Raw genomic sequence first — 23,204 nt, 5'->3', positions numbered from 1 at the left:
TCCCAATTAAAAGCAAAGTAAAATAAAGTAAAACAGGTGTTTATCTCCACATCTAAACAGACCAACATGTATTTTTTAGTGAGCTCAGAAAGTATTCCTTCCCCCACTGCAGTCAGTACAAAAACACCCTTTGATGTTGGAAGGACAGCACTCCCAACCCATGGTTTTTTACTTGGGTGAAAGTAAGAAAGCAGAGCACGCGGCATCCACGCTTGCTGGGGATGTGCTGGGTTTGTAAGCTGGGGCCAGCCCACGGCATTCTTGAGTTAAATCTCAAGCCCACTTCAGCAGCAACTGACTGCTATGTTGGCCCTACCAAAGAGATTGTTTCAAATATCGTTTCATACCCTAAAAGGTGAAGTAATCATATAGAGCCACAGAGGTTTCAAGAAGCCACGAGCATGCTTGACGTTTGATGGAAAATGCATTAAATGCAAAATACCTGTGGCAATTAAGGTGCGTTAGCTTATGGGCTTGGCCGGCCAGCCACCGAAGATGTAATTTGTGCTACTTTTGGGTGTGCTGAAGAAGCGGCACCACATCGCACTGATGCTGGTGCTCCAGAGAGGAGTTCACTCTGACTGTGCTGGCCTGCCAGCAGAGCCTGCTGACAGCAGTACAGATGGCAGTATGGAAACCACCAAGGTCTGCAGGCAGTAACGGGGGTGTCCCTGTGCTTCCTTTTGGCTCCAGGAGTTTCAGCTGCAGTCTGGGCCGAGGGCCAGCGCAGACTTCCAAGGCGGCCTGGCCATCGACATCTCGGGAGGGATGGAGTTCAGCCTGTGGTACAGGGAGTCCAAAACCAACGTCAAGAACAGGTGAGATACCCCCCGTGTGTGCTGTAGCTTTAGAGAGCTCAGGCTCCTGGGCCCTGGTAGTCCCAATGAGAAGAATTTAAATATAAAAGACCTTGTATTTGAGCTAAAATTGAAGAAAAGTTACGTGTATGGGAGAACACTGGTTGTTCTCTTTTCATCTCCACCTGGGAAATACCAGTTCTTCCTGGTTTATTCTGAATTTATATACCTTTAGCTGAAAAACAGGCTCCTTTGGGGGCAGATTTAATAAATGGATGCTAGGAATGTATATAATTTATTTCCCTCTTTCTTGATATGTTTTGAACTAATTGTAATACCTTTATTTTCAGGGTAGCCATGTTTATATCTGGTAACACAGAGGTGGATTCCTTCTTTATAAAAACTGGCATGGAAACCACTTTGGAAGTAGAAACAACATTGGACTTCATCTCCACCGTGCAGTTTTCGCAGTACCCGTTTTTAGTCTGTATGCAGATGGACAGAGTTGAGTCTCCATTCAGGTAAGGATGAAGAGCACACAGCTTATGAGGTGTCCTTCCAGCCAGCTGCTCTATCTGGAACTTCTGGTGTTCACAGCCAGGAGAGATTAACAACAGAGGCCAAATTTCACCCTAACACAAGCAGGTGCAGAGCAAGCTGTCATGCACACCAGCCTCTTGCTAACCCATTTTTCCACGTCCCTGACCCCTGAGATTCAGAAGATCAGTGAATTTGCTCTGACTGTGCACTTTTGTCCAGTTTTCTAATTTGGTTTTATGAGTCAACTAACCGATGTGGCAGGAGACTGGTCCTGAGCATATGATCAGTTCTGAAACTCTGCCGGCAGTAGTTGTCTGTTCCACTAGTGAGAGAGTAAGTGCATAGCCACAACCCAGCTGAGCTTGAAAGATTTCCTCATGATCTGCTGTTTACTGTAGTTGATAAAGGTACCTGTTGCATGTAGTTGCTGCAACTGTTATGTGTGCTACCGTATTTTATTAAGGCATCAGCATTCCCGCGATCTAAACAACTGGACGATAAGGTAAAAGATGCTTTCCAGTAGCCAAAGATATTGACTGCATTAGCCATGTGAGAAGTCTGGTTTATCACTCCTTCCTAATCCCTATTTGCTAAGACCTAAAGGCAATAACATTTGCAGAGCCGGTGCCAGATTTCCATTCAGTCTTTTCTGATCCAAAAGGTGATAATCCTGAGAGGAATTAAAGAACTTGAGGATCTCCAGGAAATCTTAAGATTCTGTTAAGTATCTGTTACTCTGAAGTTGCTAAAACATTGTCTGATTATACCTACACATTGTGGCAGTGTAACCGCCTATGTAAAGTGTTTGTCTCCGGCCTCACCTACGGGGCACAGTTTTGCATGAATTTGTTAATGCCAGACCACCACGTTGTACCTTTACAGGCATTCTGTGACCAAGTATGAAAGTCTACCATCTGGCAGACGGTACACCGCCAGGAAAGGGACAGCAGAACCGTTGGCAGGTTGTGAATACCCTCTCCATCAAGAGAACTCCAACATGTGCAGGAAGGTTTTCAGCACTGCATCCGATTCCTCCAGCAGCTGGTTTTGAAATGAGCACCTGAGCTTTTGCTATCCTGAATCCATGGCTTCCCCAATGCCTTAGGCTTGTACGTACCGTACCAACTCGGAGCTTGATCTTGCACTACTGCAAGTAACGGGAAATTTGCCATTGATTTCAACAGGCCAGGATCAGACTCCCGGTGCGTGCACAGTGTTTACATATTAACCTATATTTAAGACTTTTGTAAAAAAAAGAAAAAGCTAGGGCAAATAACGACCAATTTGGTAGTGTACCATGCACTCCCATAAGGGTGGTGCTACTTCTTTATTTTTACTTTTTTGTGCCAAAAGCAAAAATAATCCCTCATTTTTCTTTCTTATGGAATACAGAAGTCCATGTTTTTGACATGCAGTAAGAAAAATTATGATGTATAAAGAATGATTATTTATGAATATATTTTAAAGTATTTAGGTGTTTAGGCCTATGACCAATCCTCATTCCAATATTCAAATACAATTAGCATCTAGATGGGACCATGAATTCCTGCTTACTCAGTATTGCCTGTTTACAAAAAGAGCAGGTTTTATTTTACATAATTTTAACAGGATCTTTCATTTTTTAAGCAGCCAGAACTTGCTTATTATTATTATTTATCTCTCTCTTTTTTTTTTTTTTTTTTTGTATTCACTGCCGCAGTTAAATACAATTGATTAAAAATGTGGGGTAATGTTCCCAGAAGTACTTACAGTTGACTCAATTCTGTTCCAACTGAAATCAATGGTATAATTTCTGTAGCTACCAGCAGGAGCAGAGTTAAGCCAACACCAATTGCTCTTCAAAGTTGCCTTCTGAAAAATTATGTCACCGTGTGTAATCAAGGCAGGTATAGTTCAAAAAATGAACCCACCCACTAAGGCAATTCTGAACTATGATGAATGAAAAGGTCCTGAAAGAAATCAATTTTGAATGCACAGTCTAGCGAAGTCTGTGCAGAGCCAGAACAATTTTTTTCTAGCTAAGTTAGGCTCATATTTGAGTAAGTACAAGTAATAGCTACTCATGCCAGTCATCCAATTAAAATAACTTACATTAGTACCTTTTTGCTCATTCAAGTAGTGGCTTCACTAGAACTTTGGAAAAGAAGAAGAAAACATTTTACATTTACAACAGCATTGCAGATAAAAAAAAATGTACCTCATCCCAGCTTAGCTGATCTCTGACATGATCCATCTGATTTAATTTTATAGGACAAGGTGTGTGAGTGCTCATAACAAAAAATAAAAGAAAAAGCCAGGAAGAATGTTTTTTTTTTTTTCAAAAAAAAAAAAAGTAATAATAATTAAAAAAAAAGCTCATAGATTGCCATGAAACAATGTATTACAGGAATATGAAAAAAAAATAATCCCATATCCTTTCATGTTGTAAAAGACCAAAAGTACCCAATCCTCGGAAATCACATTATCAATGGGATGAAACAGTCTGCTTGCTGTCTTTCCTGATGATGCTGACTTCTTCTAGTCAAAGTATAAATAAAACAGGCAAAAATACAGTATGAAAAAATTGTTTGGTTTTCAGTCTTGGTTTTGTCTGTTACCTTTGGGCTTGGGATAGCCGGAAGGAGTGGCGTTGATGGGGGCAAGAGGAACCATTTCATTCCCCACCACGCAGGACGCAACAACGTAAGCTGGACACCCGATTACCTGGGGCTCCCCCACTCTAGCCAAGAGGTGGTGGTATCTGCAATGGGTGGTAGAGCCCAAGCGTGAAGAACCACGTGCTGGAGGTACCCGTCCGCCTGCACCCGGAGGAGAGGTACAACACACCTGCCCCTCCTCTGCATCGACACTTAGTAGAGATGAAGTATTTTCTGACTATGAAAGGCACTTTGGCCACTGCCAAGTATTTGGCCAACAACACCGAGTTTGTTTTTCTTCCATGTGAACGTGCACAGGTCTGTTTTACATAAATGCGTCAAGTCCCCTGGAGATACTGATCTGTGTGCTTTGTTTTTTTATTTACTCATCAAGCCCCGGCACATCTTCTTGTGGAAAATCCTATGTCCATCTGAATTATTGAAAAGAGCTCTTTCAGAATGGGACATTCTGAAATTAGGGCTTCCACAGCTTTGGCAGCATCCCTTGAAACTAAATCAAATGGAGCCTGCGAGGCCCATGTTACTCCTTCAGAAAAGATAAATGTCCTCGAGGCTTCCCCCTGGAACGGCAGCAATACACTTGTGTCCGAAGTTATCTGACCCTAACAGCTGGACATAATGGGGATGCCAGAAGGGTCTTAGGCCAACAGCTGGGTAATGGAAGGCAATGGCTTACTTATGTGGGCTCCATAGCTACGGAAACAACAAAACTGATGATCCTCTAAAAATAAGGTGAAATTAATACGTTGCTTAATCCTGCATTTGAAGAGAAAACACACTTAGGGCTACAACCAAAGCAAACACTGTGGATGCTTATCAGACCATGGAGGGTTAACGGCGAATATGTAACATACATTTTAATAATGTCTATTACATGTACTTTTAAATAATCAGCAGTGGTAGCAATTGAATAATATCTCACACTGAAGTATATGAAGAACAAATGTTCAATCCTTACTAATCAAAAGACACCGAAAGAACAACACAATAATAATTCAGGAATTGGAATAGTAACTCCAAAAAGTAACCCTTTGAAAAAGAGATTTTGAAACTTTTCTTTAAAGAACGTTTTTCATATACTCTTCAAAAAGTATTTGAATTTCAGTAGTCATCTTGCTCCACTCCTAAACATAATCTCATGCACAGAGCACAGTGGAAGATAAAGATCAGTGGACTGGAAGGCAGTCCTCCTCCAAGACAGAGAGTTCATTTCTGTCTTCTATGAAATAATAATTTAGGGGCTCTGTGCAGTGTTTAAACACAAAGTTCTGTAAGCAAAATAAACAGAGAGGCCTGTTTCCCTTTGCCAGATGAAGAAATACACAGAAGATCATGCAATACAGTTTGGGTTTGTACTTAAACCCCTGAGAATTATGATGAATTAAGCCATCGATGATGTTGATGGTTAGCGGATATCAGGACTAAACATCTTGATTTTTGTAAATCATAAATAACTGGAGCATAAACAACTACTGGCAAAATGTGTCCTTTCCTGCCAAAAATAGACACAGACCAGAGCTGCCTGGGTGTAAATGGTGTGAGCTCAGACCAGCCTTCAGGCATGCTGGCAGCACCTTCCTTTTCCCTTGTTAGAGGGACCATGACCTTAATTTCAATTATTTTCTTTATTAGAATGAATCAATCCTTGCCGAATGCTGCTACTTGAACACATGTTCAGCAACCTGTAAAATACTTAGCCCAGATTTCAAGGGATACATTACCGATGAATCAGCTCCAGCTCACTGAGGGCATCTGGTGCTGAGTTGTCTGGCTACATGGGGATTACAGAACAGAAGGAAATAAAAGTCCTTAAATATGAATACTTTTAGGAGTCAAGAACGCACATAAGGCACGCTGCAGTGTCCGTGTACTTTAGCATGCAGGGGGATTTGTTAAAAATAGCAAACCAAACAGAGGGCCTGATTGAGCAAGGCTGTTAACTGCATTTTCAACTTGAAATGCGTGCCTGCTCCGGCTGAGGTCAAGGGAAAGCAGGGCAGTCGCAGTGCTGGGCTGGCAGGCAGCATTTCGCAGCGTCAGGTTCTAATTCGGTAACTAGATGATAGGTACCTCAAAAATAAAACAGGTGGGTACACTAGGGATACAGCTTGGGTTTGTCAAGCCAATTGCTTGTTCTCCATAGTAACAATCCAAGATGATAACTATTGTAAAATAGGCATGGTTTTGTTTGTTTGTTTGTTTTTATTATTTTTTCCCCAAATGTACCATATTGCCTTGTTTTATCCTGGATTGCTTGCTTGGATTTGATATCAGGGAATCTCTTCTCCTTTTGCCTTGTTCCTACCGCTTCTGACAAAAAGTGCTGTACCTCTACCTTTCCTACATCATTCCTACCAGTGATGTTTTGAAGACTATTTGTGAAGATTTTCTCCACCAACCCTTAATAATCCCAGATATATTTCACCTGACATTTCAGATTAATTTGAGGCAGCCTAATCGACTCTTCCATCTTAGTTTCAGTGGATTCTTGCAGTGTAAGATGCAAATGCTGCTGGCAAATGGACACTGGCTGCAAGACTGGGCTTCTTGGGGACGGGGGAGAGTTCATTTCTCTAAACACATGTACTGTGGACCTCTGTTTAGTAGAGTTTTCTGCTTAAATCATCTTTCAGGCAAAGCTAGCAGTGATGGGAATTGCTCCTCACAGAGCTGCATGGCAAGCAGGCTCCAGGCTCCGGAGACTCTTCTTGGTAAAAAGTAAAGGAGCAGGTCTCTAATTTCCCGGTTGACAACCCCAGTTCCCTTTGTGATTTCAGACTCCTCTCGTTTGAACAAGGCGATCTAAGGCCCTTCTCTCCACTATCTTCCCACAATTTGATTCTCTTTTGGTCGCCCTTTGATAGCCTGGGATCACCCATCCTGCTCCTGCTGAGATGAGGCTGCGTGGCTCCGCTCTCCCACAGTTCGTTTCCCCTTTTCCCAATTCTTCCTTTCTCCACCTGTTCTCATTTAGTCGGTTTGTATCTCCGTACATACAAAGAGATACAGGTAAGAATCATTAGCTATACATTGGCAGTTAAGTCATTGATGACATCTATCTTAGACGCAAAGCTAAGATACACATTTCAAAGAACCCAGAGAGAGAGAATATTACAAACACCAAACCGCTGTTTTACCATTAAACTTGGTCTTTCAGCATGGTAGGAAGAGAATGTCTTGAAATAATATGGCAGACTGCTAACAGGTGCCTTACTTCAAATTGTATTACTTGCAAATAAATGATGAGGTGAAAATCTGTTTTCCTTTAAGTATCTCAGGCATGCGGTTAAAAAGATAATATACATAATTATACAATAAAATAGATATAAAGGATGATATAGTTTGCCTCTTACATACTGAAAACTGAGAAGAGAAAGGATTCTTCTAAACTGAAGGACTAATCTTAAAATTTTCAAGTCCGTTTTGTGAATTGTTGGTGTTTGACTCATGCTTTTCTAAGCATTTAGGCTTAACATCAGAGAGCTACTCATTCTCTGCAGGGGTAAAAGCAACACATTAAAGCAGCAAAAGGCTTTTCCTAGCAATAATTCAAGCAATACTGCTCTGTAGCAATGAGGTGATCTTATTATTGATCATATGGCAATATAAGACAAGGAAAATAGCAAAGAGGATGACCAGAAAAAAAAATTGTTTGCTTTACCAACTGCTGTCCCAACAGACCACAAAAAAGATACAGTTCCTTGGATGCCCAAACCAATGTACCAGTGAAAGTTACTGCACTGAAACAGTGCAGTTCCTTTTCAGTTGAATTTATATCTGGGAAAAGAACAAAAATCAAATGAAACCATGCGCCCGGCTTCCCCTTGTTCCCAAAGGGCTGGGCAAACAGAGTGAGGTCAGGCCAGAAACAAACTCAGGGAGACTCAGTGTGAGGCTTTGCATTCCCTCTGCAGTGAAATCTTTTCTTCACTACTGTTTATGTGTTCAGGTAAGTAACGTCGCTGTTATTATTGTTCTATACAGCAGCAAGGGAAACTCAAAAATACGACCAAGCAGGCTTACTTGCAGTGTGTCTTTTACTGAAAAATACATTTTATTTGCCATAATGTTCAAAAAACAACAACAACACAAAACAAAACAAAAAAACCCACCCAATAATACAAATGCTTACTCATTCCGCTACAACCTTTGGTATCCAGCGGTTCCACCCAGTCTGTTCTCACACGATCCCGGCGTCACGAAGCGTCCCCGACGTGCAGCACGCCGCTAGTGCAATTCTTGGAGCCGCGCGGCGTCCTCACAGTGGGACCGCTCCAGGCTTCGGCTGCACGCTCCCCACAGTGTCATCGACGTTGAAAGCAGCTCAAAGAGTCCATTTTTCTCCGATTATATAGCTTTTTTTCTTTTTTTTCCACGCACTGCTTTCACGGCATTTTCCTGTTTGCCTTATAACCCACCGCTCTCCCACCAGCCACACCACCCACATTCCCTTAACAGTCGCTGTCCTTACTTCACATGTGCACTTTTAAATGTCTTTACACTGACAACCCACCCCCTTAAACAGGGGGGAAAAAAAGGAAAACAAAAAGAAAAAAATAATAACACAGAAAAAGGGGGAAAAAACACAAGCATTTTTAAAATACTCTACGTGTTCTGGGGTAGCCACAAGTAATTTATGAGAATAAGGAATGACACTTGGCCATCAACACTAGATAGTAAAGGCACCTCTGAATGCAGACAGGAAAAAAAAAAAAAACACGCGCACACACACACACACACAACCCATAAATACATTTTAAATCATTCACCAAGGAGTAATTTTAACCAAGTGAAACCGGCCCCACTGCAAAGGGCCAGAACAACACTCACGCATCCCTCCCGTCCCGCCACGTCATTTAAACCGATGCCGACCTAAAATTCGGGGAGACGCAGACCCGGAGCTCAAGTGGCGGACGGGATTTGCCCTGCTGAGCACAGGGGGTGAATTTTGGCTGCTCTCACCCAGGTGACCGGGTACCCGGGTCTGCAAGGCGCCCAGCGCCCTGGGCCGAGTTCAGCGAAGCGTTGCACCGGTGGGCAACCACCAGGGCCCCCAGGAATCCCCGTGGGTTTCTGAAGTTAGGGTGCATGTGAGGGCTTTGCTGGACTGGGTCTGGGAAGCTCAGCTCCTTGCAAAACCGACCCTCCTCCATGCAAACACGGGGTCTGTTCAGTCATCGACAAAGCCAAGCAAACATGGTTTGACATTAGAAGGGACACACTCCCCTGAAGAAATCTCCCCTGAGAAAATAAAAAGCTGTTGGTATTGCCTCGTTTCTTTGCTCTCATCTCTACAGGCAGCTAAAGAACAAAAAAAGTCCCTACAAAATCTTCCTCCAACAAACACATGTTGAAATCCTGGGCACTTGTTTTCTAGGCATTTTTTTTTTTCCTTTCAAGTACACCGGGTGGAACTGTAAACCCTGAGTTTGTGCGTGCAAACCTGTATCTTGTAAACTGCAATGTGAAACTTCGCTCTGAGCACCGATACAGGAAGAGACAGGAGGCAAATATTGTTTGAATACAGATGCTGGCATTGTAACGAACGTACCGTACACATTGCTGTCCCTGTGGACAACCTACTCGGGTACCTGCACTGTCCTGCAGTCCCAAGTACTGTTCTGCTTAACGCTGATGCTCTGTTTGTAAGGCGTACAGAATTATTCTGTTGTGAAAACGGCGAAGAAGCATTCATTTTCTTTAAGAGGCTTTCAGCCAGAATCCCGGCAGAAAGCGAAGGCCTGCAACTGCGAACCACGCGACTGAGGAGCAGGGAGTCAAGCTCACACGCTGTGTGCTCTGGCTGGGCACTTCAAGCTCTTAGAAAGGATCAGGGTGTTGTTTTTTTGCATTAAATTTCCACAGTGATGAAGACAAATGAGAAGATGTATGTTAAATCGCTCACTGTCTGTATACTTGCTGTGCATTTCATCCTGAGGGCTATTTCAGTTTGTGCCTGTGGACAAATAAACTCCCTTGAAACAAAACCTCACACATATGAAGACAGTCACAGCTGATTTCTCTCTATCTTGCAAAATACTCATGGAAATTAAAACCTTGGGTTTTCTTTAAAAAGAGAAAACCCTGAAACTTCCTTAGCAGCAAGCAGGTTATTTTTCTCCGTGTGAAAAAACATACACATTTACAGAAACCTTGTTATTATTGCAGCAGAAATTTGAGGTTCTGATTACTTAAATGCATTTTTCCCCATTACTGTACAAGTATCAGGGAAAGGCCTGCCCTACCTTCACATTTTGGAGCCTCAGTGAACTGGAGCTGCTTTGCAAACCTGGCCAATTTAACGCTCTTTTTAAATAAACTTTAGGAATTTGGCCCTGAACACAACTGAAAGACACGGGAAATATTTTTGAATAGTCAATTCCTTCCCCAAACGGATTTGTTTCTGGCCACTCTCCTTATCTGAGCAACAAAACAAGGTGTAAAGATCTTATTTAATGACCTACATATGTATCCCCTTTTGATTTGGACACCTCAAAGAACAAAAAAGGCAGCCTATGGGGTCTTAAAAAACAACTTAGAAATTTATCGTGAAGTTTATAAAACAGCAATGAAAACGTGAAGAAAGCCCCAGCAAAGCCTTCACACTCAGGAATCCAGCTTCCATCAGTGAGAAAATTGAATGTAGAAAAAACACTTTGCCAGGTAAAATAGACCAGCATGGCTAAAATACGAGCAAATCTCTGAAGGTGTATGAGGCAGACCTGGTGGATATGCAGGAAGGATTTAGAAACGGGTGCAGGAAAACCTCCCAAGTGGCAAACCCTCAAGTATAGACTTTTAGGATTTGCGTTAGTATCTTAAATTTTCAACCTCAAGAAAGCTTTACGTAAAACAATTTAGGCTTGATCTTACATTTACGGGCTTCCCAAAGTGCTTCTCTGAACTGAAATTTGGGGCAAGGAACACACTAGTGTAGTTTAGTTTCACCCTCGTGTTGGTAATTCTCTTTTATTGAGACAAACTAGTTGCTGGCAGCAAAATCATCAGTTTTTGCAGAAGAGACTGCAGTCTTAAAGAGAAATAAATGCTGTCTTCTCCTTTAGAACTGGGGTCTAAAAATATTACATTCAAGGGTCACTAATAAAAAGTTGATTCTTCGAGAGCTGCCACAAACATTTAAGCAATCCTCACTACTGCAGAGAAGCGCACAGCACCTCCTTCTCTGCCACGATGTTCTGGATACTCATTTCCTAATCTACTGCCAAGAACGAAAGAGCAGCATCCCAGCTTTTTTAAGTGAGTGGTCAGGCAGCCTTATGCTGTCAGCAGAGCCCATCCCAACGCTTGGGGTGTGAAACGATCCTCAGTTCCCTGCAGTTCCCCACAGACCGGTCCCCACTGCCGCTGAAGCTGGCCTGCTGCTTCACTGAACCGTCCGTGAAGGCATCAGAAGCCAACGTGCAGCACCTCTCCGTGTCAGATGACGTTTTTGCCTAACAGTGCAGGCTGTACGTTCTGCTACAACTGGAAATCAGCATCCCTTGGGGTTTTTTCCCTCCGTATGAAAGGAAAAGGGTGGCAGGAAACCCAGGCAAGAACCGCGCTGCCGAAAGCCGACAGGTGACAAAGGCCAAGAGGGACGAGCCCCTGACACAGCGGCACGGCTTGTGAGTGAAGATGTGGGAAAGGAGGAGAACAAGTAAGGAAGGCAGAGATGATGTGCAGCATGGGGTGAAACACAGGAGCGGAAAGAAAGGAGAGCTCAAGGCAGGCTCTGGCTAGAAGAAAATGGGGCCTGGGAAGGACGGCGTTTCATTCGCCCTGCCCAAGGCCTGTGGCTAAGCGGTGAAACCCGGCTGGATTTTCACAGCCGTGCCCTGATCTGCACAGCTTTGCTGCAATGAAAACACCCGATCTGAAAGCAGTTGGAATGAAAAACGGTGAAGTGTTTGTCCTCGGATTAGTATGGATATGAAACTACTGATGCTGCTTCAGGGCGAGAACCGACCCCAAGCAAACACAGAGGTGAGGCCGGGGCACGGGAGGCAAAGGGGACGCAGGAAAAGAGAGGGAGCTGCGAGGAAGCAGCTACTGAAAGACAGAAATACAGAAACAAAGCCGCCGAGGGAGAAGGGCGTTATGCAGGTGAATGGCAACGCTGCGCTTGCACACCCAGGCGCGATGGGGAAGACAAGAAGGGGCCACGGGCACGATCCTGCCACTGTGTGGGCACTGCTCTCCCCTGGCCTCCTTTGGGGACCCCTGTGGGCCCCCTCCCCGCCGCCTACCGGTGCTCCACCACCAGCCGCATGGTCGTGCCGTCGAAGGAAGGCGGCGCGACAAGCCGCGGGCCGCCGGCGGGCGCCGTGATGCTGATCAGCGGCTTGGCCGCTGCCGTCGAGGCCACCGTCGAGGCCGTGGCCGGGCCTTCGCCGCCGGGCACGAAGTAGGGACCCTCGGCCTCCACCGCCGGGCTGCCGGGATCGGCCGCCGCGCTGCCATCGCTGCCCGGGTGGGAGAGCGGGCGCGGCAGGGCGGCGGCGGGCAGCACGGCGGCGGCGGGCAGCAGGCCGGGGTAGAGCATGTAGGCCGCGCCGTAGGCGCCGGCGTTGAGGGCCAAGGGCGGCAGCGGCAGCGGCAGCGGGGCGACGGCGGGCGTGGGCACCGGCACCTCGACGTACTGCCCGGTCTCGGGGTCGAAGAGGCGCCGCTTGGGCGGCTGCTGCGGGGCGGCGTCCAGCAGGTAGTACTGCCCGCTGCTCACGTCCAGCAGCACCCTGCGCTGCGGCAGGGGCTCGGCGGCGGGCACGGAGGGCGAGAAGCAGAGCAGCTGCGGCGGCGGCGCGGCGAAGGGCGGCAGCGGCGGCGGGAAGAGGGCGGCCGGCGGGGCCTCGACGGCCGCTGGGGTGGCGGCGGCGGCGGCGGCGGAGGCCTCGGTGGTGGCGGCCGGGCCCCCGGGGCTGCCCGAGGGCTTGGCGGAGCCGAAGGGCTGCAGGCCCCGCAGCGCCGCCGCCGCCGCCACCGACGACACGGCGGAGGGGCGGCCGCCGCTCGCTGCCGTCGGGGGGGCGGCGGTGCCGGCGGCCGCCTTGAGGGGCAGGGCCAGGTAGCTGCCGCAGTCCGGGCCGTGCTCGGGCTCCCCCGCCGGCCGCCCCCCGCCGCCGGCCGCGGGCAGGCGGAGCAGGGAGCGCGGCGCCGCCGGGCCCCGCAGCCCCACGTCGGGGGGCGCCTTGGGCGGCGGCGGGGCGGCGGCGGAGGCGGCGGCGGGGCCGCGGAGGGCGAGGAGGGCGCGGGGGGGAGCGGGGCCGCGCTGCCGCTGCCGGGCCAGGCTCTCGAAGGCGGCCGCCTTGGCCGACACCTTGTCGGAGGCGGCGGCGGGGTTGGCGGGGCGGCGGGGCAGGCGCTCGGCGCCCGTCGGGGCCGGGCCCTTGGGGGGCGGCGGCGGCTCCTCCGCCTTGGGGGGCGGCTCCGGGGCGGGGGGCGGCCGGGGGCCGGCGTCGCGCTCCTGGCTGGCGATGAGGGACAGGACGTGGCTGCCGGTGATGGGCAGCGGGTCGCTCTTGCGCTTCCACTCGCGCTTGCTGAAGCTGTACAGCTCCTCCATGCTGCGCACCGCCGCCGTCAGCTTCTCCAGCGCGTTCTGCACCGGCGCCGCCTTGCCTTCCTCCCGAGGGTCCTCCTCGCCGCCGCCTCCCCCCCCCCGCCGCCGCCGGCCCCCGGCCCTTGTCGGCGGCCCCGGGGGGCTGCTGGTGCCGCCAGGGCGCCCCGGCCTTGGCGACGATCTTCAGCACGGCCGGCTGCCGGGGGTCGCTCTTGTTGGGGGCGATGGTGGCCACCGGCAGCCGCCCCGACGTGCGGTGCACCAGGACGGTGCCCTCCGGCGGGCAGCCCAGCGCCCGGCCCCCCGCTGCCGCCGCCGCCGCCTTGCCCCCGCCGTCGGTGGCCTTGGCCCCGGCGTGTCCCAGCGCCTGGCAGGTGATGACCACGGGGGACAGGGCTCGGGGGATGCCCGCGATCACCAGCTGCCGAGGCTTGTGCTCCGCGCCCCCCTGGTCGGAGGCGACGCTGCCCTTGTCGCTGCTGTTATCCCCGGAGTCGCCGCTGTAGGAGCTTTTGATCAGCTTCCGCACGTCCCGCACCTGGTGCAGGGGGGCCTGGCTTTTGCCCTTGCCCTCCCGCACGTCGCGCACCAGGAACTGCGGCACCCTGTCGGCACCGTCGCCCTTGGGTGCTTTGGGCGGCTGGCCCCGGCCCTCCTCGACGGGGCGGCCCCCCAGCTGCGGCGTGAGCAGCTCGGCGATGGGGAAGGGCGGGTCGCGGCCCCCCAGGCTGATCTGCAGCTCGGCGCCGCGGGGCTTGGCGGCGGGGGGCGAGGCGGAGACCCCCCCCGGGCCGCCGGGCTCCTTGGGCTCCGGGCCGGCGGCCGGCTGGACGGCGGGGACGAAGAGACGGGACGTTTTGGTGGCCCTGCCGCCGGGGGGGGTCGCGCCGCGGGGACGGCTTGGGCCCTCCGACGGGCGCCCGCTCCTCCTTCTTCTCCGCCTCCCGCTCCTTCCAGGTCCTGAAGGCGCTGTTGTGGCTGCGGAGGAAGGTGGTGGCCCTGGCCGCCTCCGAGCCTCCCCGGCGAGCCTCGCGGGGCTCCTCCGCGGCCGCCCTGTCGAGGCTGCGGCTCCCTTCGCGGGGCGTCGAGGCCTTGGATGCCGGCGACCTTCCCCCGCCGCCCTCCGCAGCCTCCTCGGCCGCCTGCACGCCCTGCTCCGAGCCGCCCTCCGAGTGCCGGGAGCTCTGCCGCTGCACGCCGCCCTCCCGCGGCCGCTCCCGGTCCCGGTCCCGGTCCCGGTCCGCCGCCGCCGAGGAGGTGTCGGAGATCTCGCCGCGCTCCATCTTGAACTCGTGCTCCAGCTGCATCTTCTTGGAGATGACGTTCTTGAGGAGGCTGGAGGCGAACTGCGACTTCTTGCTCGTCCCCTCCGACGGCAGCGACGGATGCGGGGGGTCCCTGCGCGGGGGGTCCCCGCCGCCAGCCTCGGGGGGCGGCCCGGCGGCGGGGGGCACGGCGGCGGCCCGGGGAGCAGCGCCGGGGCCCGGCGGCTGCAGCAGGCTCAGCACCCGCGGCGGCGCCTCGACGTGCGCGATCTCGCCGTCCAGCTTGCTGACCACGAACTCCAGGGCTTTGGGCTGCGCCTTGCCGGAGCGGAGGCAGAGCTGCGGCAGGCCGGGCTCGGCCCTCGGCCCCAGGCTGCCGCACTTGAGGTCCAGGTAGGTGGACCAGCGGCTGGAGCCCAGCGCATGGTCGGGCAGCGAGGCGGAGGAGGCTCGGGAGCCGAGGGCGAGGGCGTCGAAGTAGGGGTACGCCAGGCTGCGGAAAGCCCTGGCCGTCAGGGTCCGCACCTCCTTGTCGGCATCGTCCAGCTCGCTGACGGCGCTGGAGGCACCGCTCGAGTACTCGCCCACCTCCTTCGCCCGCACGGCCCCGCAGCCGCTCTGCAGCCGCGCCGGCACCGCGATGAATTTCTTCGCCTGCTGCTGCTGCTGCTGCTGCTGCTGGTGCTGCTGGTGCTGGTGGTGGTGGTGGTGGTGGTGGTGGTGGACGGCGTCCTGCCCGCGGCTCGCCTCGCGTTCAGGGGCGGTGGGGACACGGAGGCTCATGTCGCCTTCATGCTTGGCAGCGTGGACGGCGTTTTGCTTTTCCTGCCCGTTGCTAGACTCATTTATAGCCCGGGAAGCGGCTTTGATTGATAGGAGAAGCTGGCCCGCGGGGCTCTCTGCCGGGCCGCCCGGCCGCCGGGGCCGGCTCGCCTCCGAGCCGTCGCACTTGTCCCCGCCGGGGGTATCGTTTTCCGAGCGACTGCTGGCGATCTCGGCGCCGCTGGCGTTGTCGGCGCTGTCCGTCGGGTTGTTGGGCTCGCTGGTGGTCGTGCTGAGGTAGCAGCTATTGTCCTCCTCCGTCGGCGTGTCCCCCGGCGTCTCGGCGCTGCCGAAGGAGGCGTAGTCCACGAAGGAGTAGATCACGTTGTCGTCCTCGAAGTCCCAGCGGGCGGCCAGCCCGGCGTCGAAGTCCATGTCGTGGTCCACCTCGCTCAGCTGGATCTCCCGCGTGCTGATGTAGTGCGCCTCGTCCCCCCCGACGGGGGGCGCCCCGGGGGGGCGGCCGGGCAGGGCCTCCCCGCGCCCCGCGCCGTCCTCCCCCTCGCTCTCGTACCCGAGGGAGGAGGAGGAGGAGGCTTTGCCCTCCGTCGGAGCCGGCTCCCCCGCGGAGGCACGGCCGCCCGCCTTGCTGCCCGGCCAGGGGCAGCAGGACGAGGAGGAGGAGGAGGAGGAGGAGGAAGGCTCCGGCCGCCCGCCGGGGGTCCCGGCCGCCCCCCCGGAGCCGGAGCCGCATCCTGCCGGGTCCTGGCGCTGGGGGCGATGCGGCGGGGTGCCCGTCCCCTCGGGGGATGCTGCCCCCGCAGCCCTGCCCGCCGCGCCGCCGCCCGCATCCCCGCTCCCTCGGGCTCCGCTCTCCGCGCCGTGCCTCCGGGCCGAGCCGCACACCTCCACGTACGCCGCCGCCTCTTCCTCCTCCTCCTCCTCCTCCTCCTTCCCCTTCCCGGCCGCCTCCTCCGGCCCGGGGCCCCGTCCCGAAGCCGCGTCCATGCTGGGGCCGGCGGGGCGCGGCAGTGGCCCGAGGGGGCGGGCGGCCGGGCCGCCCTCCCCGGCCCCCTCCCCTCGGCGGGGCGGGCAGGGAGGCGAGGCGGGGGCTCGCCCGGCCCCCCGAGCGCTAAAACGAGGGTTTCCCCCGCTTTCCCCCCGCTCCCGGGGCCGCCCCGCTGCCGCCCGCCCCGGGGTCCCGCGGCGTCCCCGGGGTTTTGTCCCCGTCCCCCCCCCCCCGTCCCCCTGCCCCCGGCAGCCGGAGCGAAAGGCGGCGGCGCTGGGGGAGAAGAGCGGTATTTTTAGTCCCTCGCTGGAAAGGGAGACCTCGGGTTTTGTTGGCGGCAGGACACAAATAGATCCCCAAACCCCGGCCTTTCATACGGGGGGGGGGGGGTCAGGTCTGAAGCCCCGATCGTTCCTTGTCCCCAGGGGGTCTTGCGAGCACCCCCCTGCAGACCCCGCTCCCCACCTTTCCCCGTCCCCCCTCCCGGCGGGGTCCCCCCGCTCCGGGGCTGGGTTTCCGCGCCCGAAGGATGCGCGATAAATCAGCCCTTCGCCTCCGAGCCCCGCACAATTGGGATTTTAGCTGGAGCAGCTGTTCGGGCACCCCTGCCAAGATCCCCGGCCAAGCTCCCCTCCGAAACGAGCGCTGAAACCCGACTCTTTATTTATCTATTTCCGCGGTCTTCTTTCCAGATACGGTCCAGAAACCTTTTTTTTTGTTTTTTGTTTTTTTTCCTGCTATTTTCTTGTGGCGATAACTTCAGCTCAACCTTACAAAACCGGCTGAGGATTTTCACAGCCGAGGCTGAGACCATCACGGAGCACACATGCACATACCCCTACTGCGTTCCTATAGCTCCACCACAGGGCATTTATGCCCCTGATGACAAAAATACGCTCACAAAATCCGCACCTGTTGCCCACAGGGGAGTTGCCGGCCTCTGTGTGCCCGAGGCATTGAGGTCAGTATCCTTACCCCGGCCCTAAGGTGTTGTGGGGCCCTATGGTGCCACCCCAGTCCTAACTCCCATTGAAAAAAGAGAACCTGTAACACCCAGCTTAAGTGCCCTAATGGCTGCATGTGCATTGCAGGAGGGGAAAAAAAGAAAGAAAGAAAAAGAGGATTTCTTCCTCTCTCTCTCCTTTTTGTTTGTTTTTGTTTGTGGTTTGTTCCGCGGATTATTATTTATCAGGTTGGCAGCACAGGGCAAGTATCCTTTCTAGTGGAAAGCTCCACAGTCCGACCCAAGCCAAACAGGTGAGTTCAGGGGAGTCAGTGCAGGCTGAATTTCTTGTACTGTGTCTGAGGATCAAAGTTCTTCAACAGCTTTGGAAAGCTGTGGATTTGGTTCTTGAAAAGTCTTCAGCATCTGTTAGAGTTGCCGGACAAACCCTACACCAAGTAAAGTGCCAGAGCTGTTTGCTCCTGACCAAAATTAACCAGGAAAGCCGTGTCTCCATCCCAAGTGCCTGCAAATAGCAACTTCTTGCTTTATTCTGGCAAAGCATCTCATTTGTAATATTGCTGGAAAAACATCTCATATTAATCTCAAATTAATAATCTGAACAATTTTACCTAATAGTGTTGGAAATCAGTAATAAATGCATGTCATCCTTACGCTCCTAATCAAATTTGGTGATTAGGAGGCATTCGTTAACACTGATTACTCTTTTGTTTTCACCTTAAATTATCTCTGACTCCTTAATGGTGCCAGTGTCTACGATTTCTACATCCAAATCTGTCATGAAGCTGTCCCAAAAGACAAATAAAATCTGCAGGTGGGATGTCTTTCTCAGTGTGACAGGTATGCCACGTTTCAGTTCTTTGTTCAAAACGAGAACGCACGTGGCTGAGCCACTGTAAAGGTGATGGAAAAAAATCAGGCAGACTGAGCTATCTGTGTACCTTAAAATACATCACTCGGGGAAGCGGGGCCGGAGTGGGATTGAAAAGGGATTTAAGAAGAGGGACATGAAAGCGGAATTAAGAGGTTAAAGGGGGCTGTGCAGAAGGCATCGTGGTTTGTTCTTTTAGCCAGCATATGGGCAGGAGAGTAAAGGGAGGAGAATGGATTAGCTGAGCCTGCCCGGAATAGGGTGAGGGAAAATATCAATTGGTTTGTTAACAGTAAGAGATGGTAATACCACGCTACACGTTTTAGATCTTACAGTGTTGTCACAGTTTTTAAGAACTGAAGTAGGAATGTAAATAACAAAGAAGTTAGTAAAATCAGGTCAGTGGAGAAGGAAAATGAGAATATTATTTGCACAGAGAAGGAAGAAGCGGTTCCAGCAGGGAAGATGGCCTGCAGAAGAGGTTAAGTTTCTCACATGGAAAGAAATGATGGGTTTTGCAGAGAATGAAATCGCAGAAGGATTCTGCTGCCTGCTGTGCACACAGCAAGAGATTTCATTTCACTGTAGGTTTGGAGAGAGGTAAAGAATGATACAGGAAGAAGCTTTCCTTTTAGCAGGGTAATCTCTTTTGGATAATTTGAATACTGCTGGATTTGACTTCTCTCTCAGCAATTTTTCGGTCACACTGGACATTGTCAAAATGAGCTTCATGGTAGGCATCATCTTTCTTCTCTCTGAAATCAAAACAAATTGTTTTGGCTGGAGTTTAGATATGTCTTAAAGAGAAAAGAAAACCAAAAATAGCATTCTGATTTGCCCTCAGAAATAGTGACTGGGGAGGAGGGAAAAAGAGCCACTTTGAGAAAGAACAGCGCCTGTGGTTTAGCAATAACGGCAAAGCCCAGCGCACGTTATAAATCTCCAAGTGCTACCAGATACATTAAAAGAAAATACAATACCCACGAATGCACTTTGTATGGAAACTTCCTAATGCACTCAAGTGGAAAAAGCCCAAAACTTCCTGAGCTTGCACTAAAACTTTTGTCTCTTTGCATTTAGAGAGGGCCTGGCTGACACAGTGCTGAGCCCTAAGTGAAAATCAGCATGTGTAGGGGGCAGCCCCTGTGAATACACAGGGCTGTGCAAGCCAAAGGGATCTTTTCCTTCCCATCCCGAGCCTGTTGGAGAGATTTAGGGGCTCAATCTGAAAATGTAAACCAAGTGGGGGCTTGTGCTTTGTGATGTGCTCCTGTGTAACCGAGCCCCTGCAGAATCGGGGGCTGAAGCACTTGTTAAACAAACCAAATCCTCCCCCCTCCAAAAAAAAAACCAACCCACCTTTCTCTGGCCCTAGCTATAGGCAGCTCACACTGGCTACCTTACAAGGTCTGCAGAAGTTGCACATATTTTTAAATCAGATCCACCCCCGCACTACCCATCCTTCTTTTCCAGACCCCAAAAGCTCGTGCCAAAACAAACAAGCGTGAAAGTAATCCCAGAACAAGCTTAGATTTCTTAGGTATTTTACAGCCATGCTGCAAACACAGGCTAAATATGAGTTCGTGTATTTATATGGGGTGTCTGCTACCCAGATGAACTAAATTAAATCCAGACTGAGTATTACAAATGGCAGGATAAACTGTGTCTCCAGTGTCACGGATACACTAGAATATTCTACACCTAGACAGCAATCGCACGTACGAACTGAAGGACTGCATTGAATAAGACTGCTTATAAAAAGCTTATTGCCCTCACGAACATCCCGAAGGGTGTGTGCCCAGCCTGCCCTGACAAACGTCTGCTTGCAGAGACTCTGCAGGTTCCCCAGGTGATCTCCTCCAGTGCTTCACCCACGCCACCTGAGAGATTGTCCTCAGATCTGCCTCCTCCTTGCTGTAAGCCCGTATTTTCAGCCATGGGTGGAAGAAGAGGTGACTCCCACTCCCCGTGCTGCAGCCTCTTGCATATTTCAGCGTGGCTGGTGTATTTTCCTCGCTCCTCATCTCTTCTGATTCACGTAATGTTTACCCATGGGACATACCTGCTAGGTCTCCCATCATTGCACTTAGGACTTTCTTGAGCAAGTTTGTAAGCGCGGTGCGAAGAAGTGGCTACAAGGTGCAAGGTGGATCCTCATCCATGGTGAGAAGGAAAGGATGACTTTGTGACCCACGTACACATCCCTGAGTATCATCTGCCTCCTTCACGTTGGCGTGGCCGTGTCCTTCAGCTCATGCCCTTCTGCAAGCATGCCCTACTACAAGCATGTTCTCCCTTCATTATCCAATTTTTAATTCAAATTCCCCACAAATGTGACTGTGCTGAGCCCCCAAGTTTGCTGTCAGTACAAGTGATGCAGTATTTGTAACTGATCTCTAAGCACGACCCAAGCTATCATTTCTCACCTCATAATTTCATCTGTACGCTGCTTCCCTAGCTCGCTGAAAGAAGAATGTCATACCAGACCAAATCCAAAGCCATCTCTGCTCTCTCTGCAAAGCCTTGTTCCTCTGTTTTAAAAGGAAATTAGATGGACTTGTCAAGAACAAACCATACCAAACTCACGTTGGCTGTTACTTATCCCTTCCTTATCTTTTCAGGGCCTACAGGCTGCATGTTTATGCCAATATAAGTGAAAATATATCGACTGATCTAAATTTTGCTGCTCCTTCTCCCAGGTCTCTCGGGGTCTCACTTCCATAGGATCACATCTTCCAGCTCACTAAAGTTGCCCATCACGGGCCCATCTTTGGAGCTGAACTTTCAGCAGTGACCCTATTCTTTGTGCAGCATTATCGGGTAACTTGAGACCTGCAGATGTATCTGATTATTGGAACTGTGGAAACGATTGCCACAAAACCCGAAACCGTGACCTTTCCATGAGTGTTATCAGCCAAGCTTGGGAGGTGGGTAACAGAACTGATTTATGGCCATTCATTAAAATTACATTAAACCAATTATTTATAGAGGTAGCCTCGAACTGAGAGGTTCAGGCTCAAAACCAGTCTTCTTCTTAGTTCAAGATGTTTGGACGTGGGAGAAGAAGGAATAGTTACTTGGCGCAACATGAACATAACAGGATTAAATGCATATTTTTAAAAAATATCTATTTTTAGCTGGCTGGTGGCCATCAGCTGGCTGGTGGCCATCAGATGGAAACATAAAGCAGTATTGCTCGTTTTCCCTCACTTTAGAACTAGAAACACAAGGAGCTGGGCTGCTTTTGCACTGGATAATATCAGTCCTTTGTGCAATCAACTACATTGCAGAAGGCAACAACACTTTTCCATACAACAGCCTCTACAGGCAACCGTGCACCTAAACCGTAAATCGTGCATCTCGTACCATGAGCCCGTAACATGAAATTGCCATGCCGTGGAGAACTGCCAGCATCGGGCTGGGCTTAATTTTCTCGCAGGGTTCAAGCAACGTGTTTGGAGGAGCAGGTGAAAAGCAATCCCTGTTGATCGCGCCCACCTCCCTGCCGGGGGGCCTATGTTTGGTCACTGAGCAGTGGTTCGTGCCGAAAGCAACTCGTGGGTATTTCTCCCCGGGCTTACAGTAACAGCCAGCTAAAGTGCCTTGCACCGCGTGGTGATGAAAAGGAAGATCACGCAGCTCCCAGGGTGAAGCCTCTTCCAGGCTGGAGCGTCTATATATAGAGGAGTTCAATAAACACCCTGAGGAACTGCCTGCGATCTGCCTGCCCAGAATTAAGGTCACGCACTCTCTGTAGGTCTGTGCTTCTTCACTGGCTCATTTGGCTTACAAATTAAACAATTACACGTGAGACGTTGGCTGCATAATAAGTCAATATAAATCAAACCAGCTACTGTCTGACAACCGACGTTAGCCAGCAGATGAGGCGACTACAGAGGGAAGCAAGAATGAGGTTTTTAAACCCAGGTGTAAAATCCATTGTAAAGGTCAGGTTTATAAGGAGATCATCCCCAAACACTAATGACATGACAGTTTTATGAGGCTGGAAAATGATAGCCTGGCTCAAGCTGAGTAATATTAGAGCAAGGGGTTTATTTAAATTGGACAACTTTTTTTAAAATTTATTTTTATTTTGAATTTTGTCCTCGATCCTGCCAAATCTTACTGAGATGAGAAATCCTTACTTGTGTGGGTAGCCCCCCTCCAGTCAGCTGAACAACTAAAGTAAGAAAAGGTAATTTAGGTAACTAAGGCATTACTCTGTAATCTTATGTTCAAAAACTTCTACATGTTTTTTTCCCCTCATATATAATCGAAAGGTTATATCCATTTTTAATGTCTATGAATGTCTATGTTTTGCAAATATATATATATAAGACATCAACTCTTAACAGCTAGCCTCAGAAGGAGAAATGGTAGAGTTGTTACACAAATTTTTACACAATTTTGTCTTGGAGAAACTGCATTTTTCTACTGTGATACAGGAGGACAACCTGTCTAAAAGAGTTTATAGTCAAAGGTGTCCTCTTAATATAAATGCATACAAACATAACCTGTTACCATCTTAGTGGGGCACACTAAGGATGGGCGTTTGTGTACCTAACCTGAGCAAAAGTACTTTTTCATTTGGAAGGTAAAGATCTCTTTCAACTTAATACTGTTGCTTTAAAAAGCAGTGTTAACACCAGGTCCGATTGTTTGTTTTGTTTGTTGTTTTTTTTTGTTGTTGTTGTTGTTTTGACTTTGCCCTAAATCTTGTGCAATGAGTGAATTCAGTCTCTAGGAGACTGTAATCTCCTGGACACGTCCGTCATCA

General features: G+C 50.6%; 2 protein-coding genes across 2 annotated transcripts in view; one reads left to right on the top strand and one right to left on the bottom strand.

Annotated features, from left to right (window-relative positions):
* Positions 1 to 3,900, top strand: part of MTTP (microsomal triglyceride transfer protein) — a 28,822-nt gene extending 24,922 nt beyond the window's left edge. The window contains exons 16-18 of the mRNA XM_080590123.1: positions 694 to 818; positions 1,148 to 1,318; positions 2,220 to 3,900. Coding sequence (XP_080446249.1) covers positions 694 to 818; positions 1,148 to 1,318; positions 2,220 to 2,388 — 465 coding nt within the window. The 3' untranslated portion in view covers positions 2,389 to 3,900. The remainder of the gene's footprint in view (positions 1 to 693; positions 819 to 1,147; positions 1,319 to 2,219) is intronic.
* Positions 3,901 to 8,019: 4,119 nt separating this feature from the next.
* Positions 8,020 to 21,767, bottom strand: LOC308194396 (uncharacterized protein C4orf54). The gene is given in 3 exon segments (XM_080590331.1): positions 8,020 to 13,664; positions 13,666 to 14,313; positions 14,315 to 21,767. Coding segments are annotated over 3 exon segments (4,350 nt in total). The 5' UTR covers positions 16,592 to 21,767; the 3' UTR covers positions 8,020 to 12,239.
* Between the last annotated feature and the right edge of the window lie 1,437 nt (positions 21,768 to 23,204).

The sequence above is a fragment of the Anser brachyrhynchus genome (assembly GCF_964034855.1).
Source record: "Anser brachyrhynchus genome assembly, chromosome: 4".
Lineage (NCBI taxonomy): Eukaryota > Metazoa > Chordata > Aves > Anseriformes > Anatidae > Anser > Anser brachyrhynchus.
The sequence above is the reverse complement of the archived record's forward strand: the minus strand, read 5'-3'. Positions and strand labels throughout refer to the sequence as shown.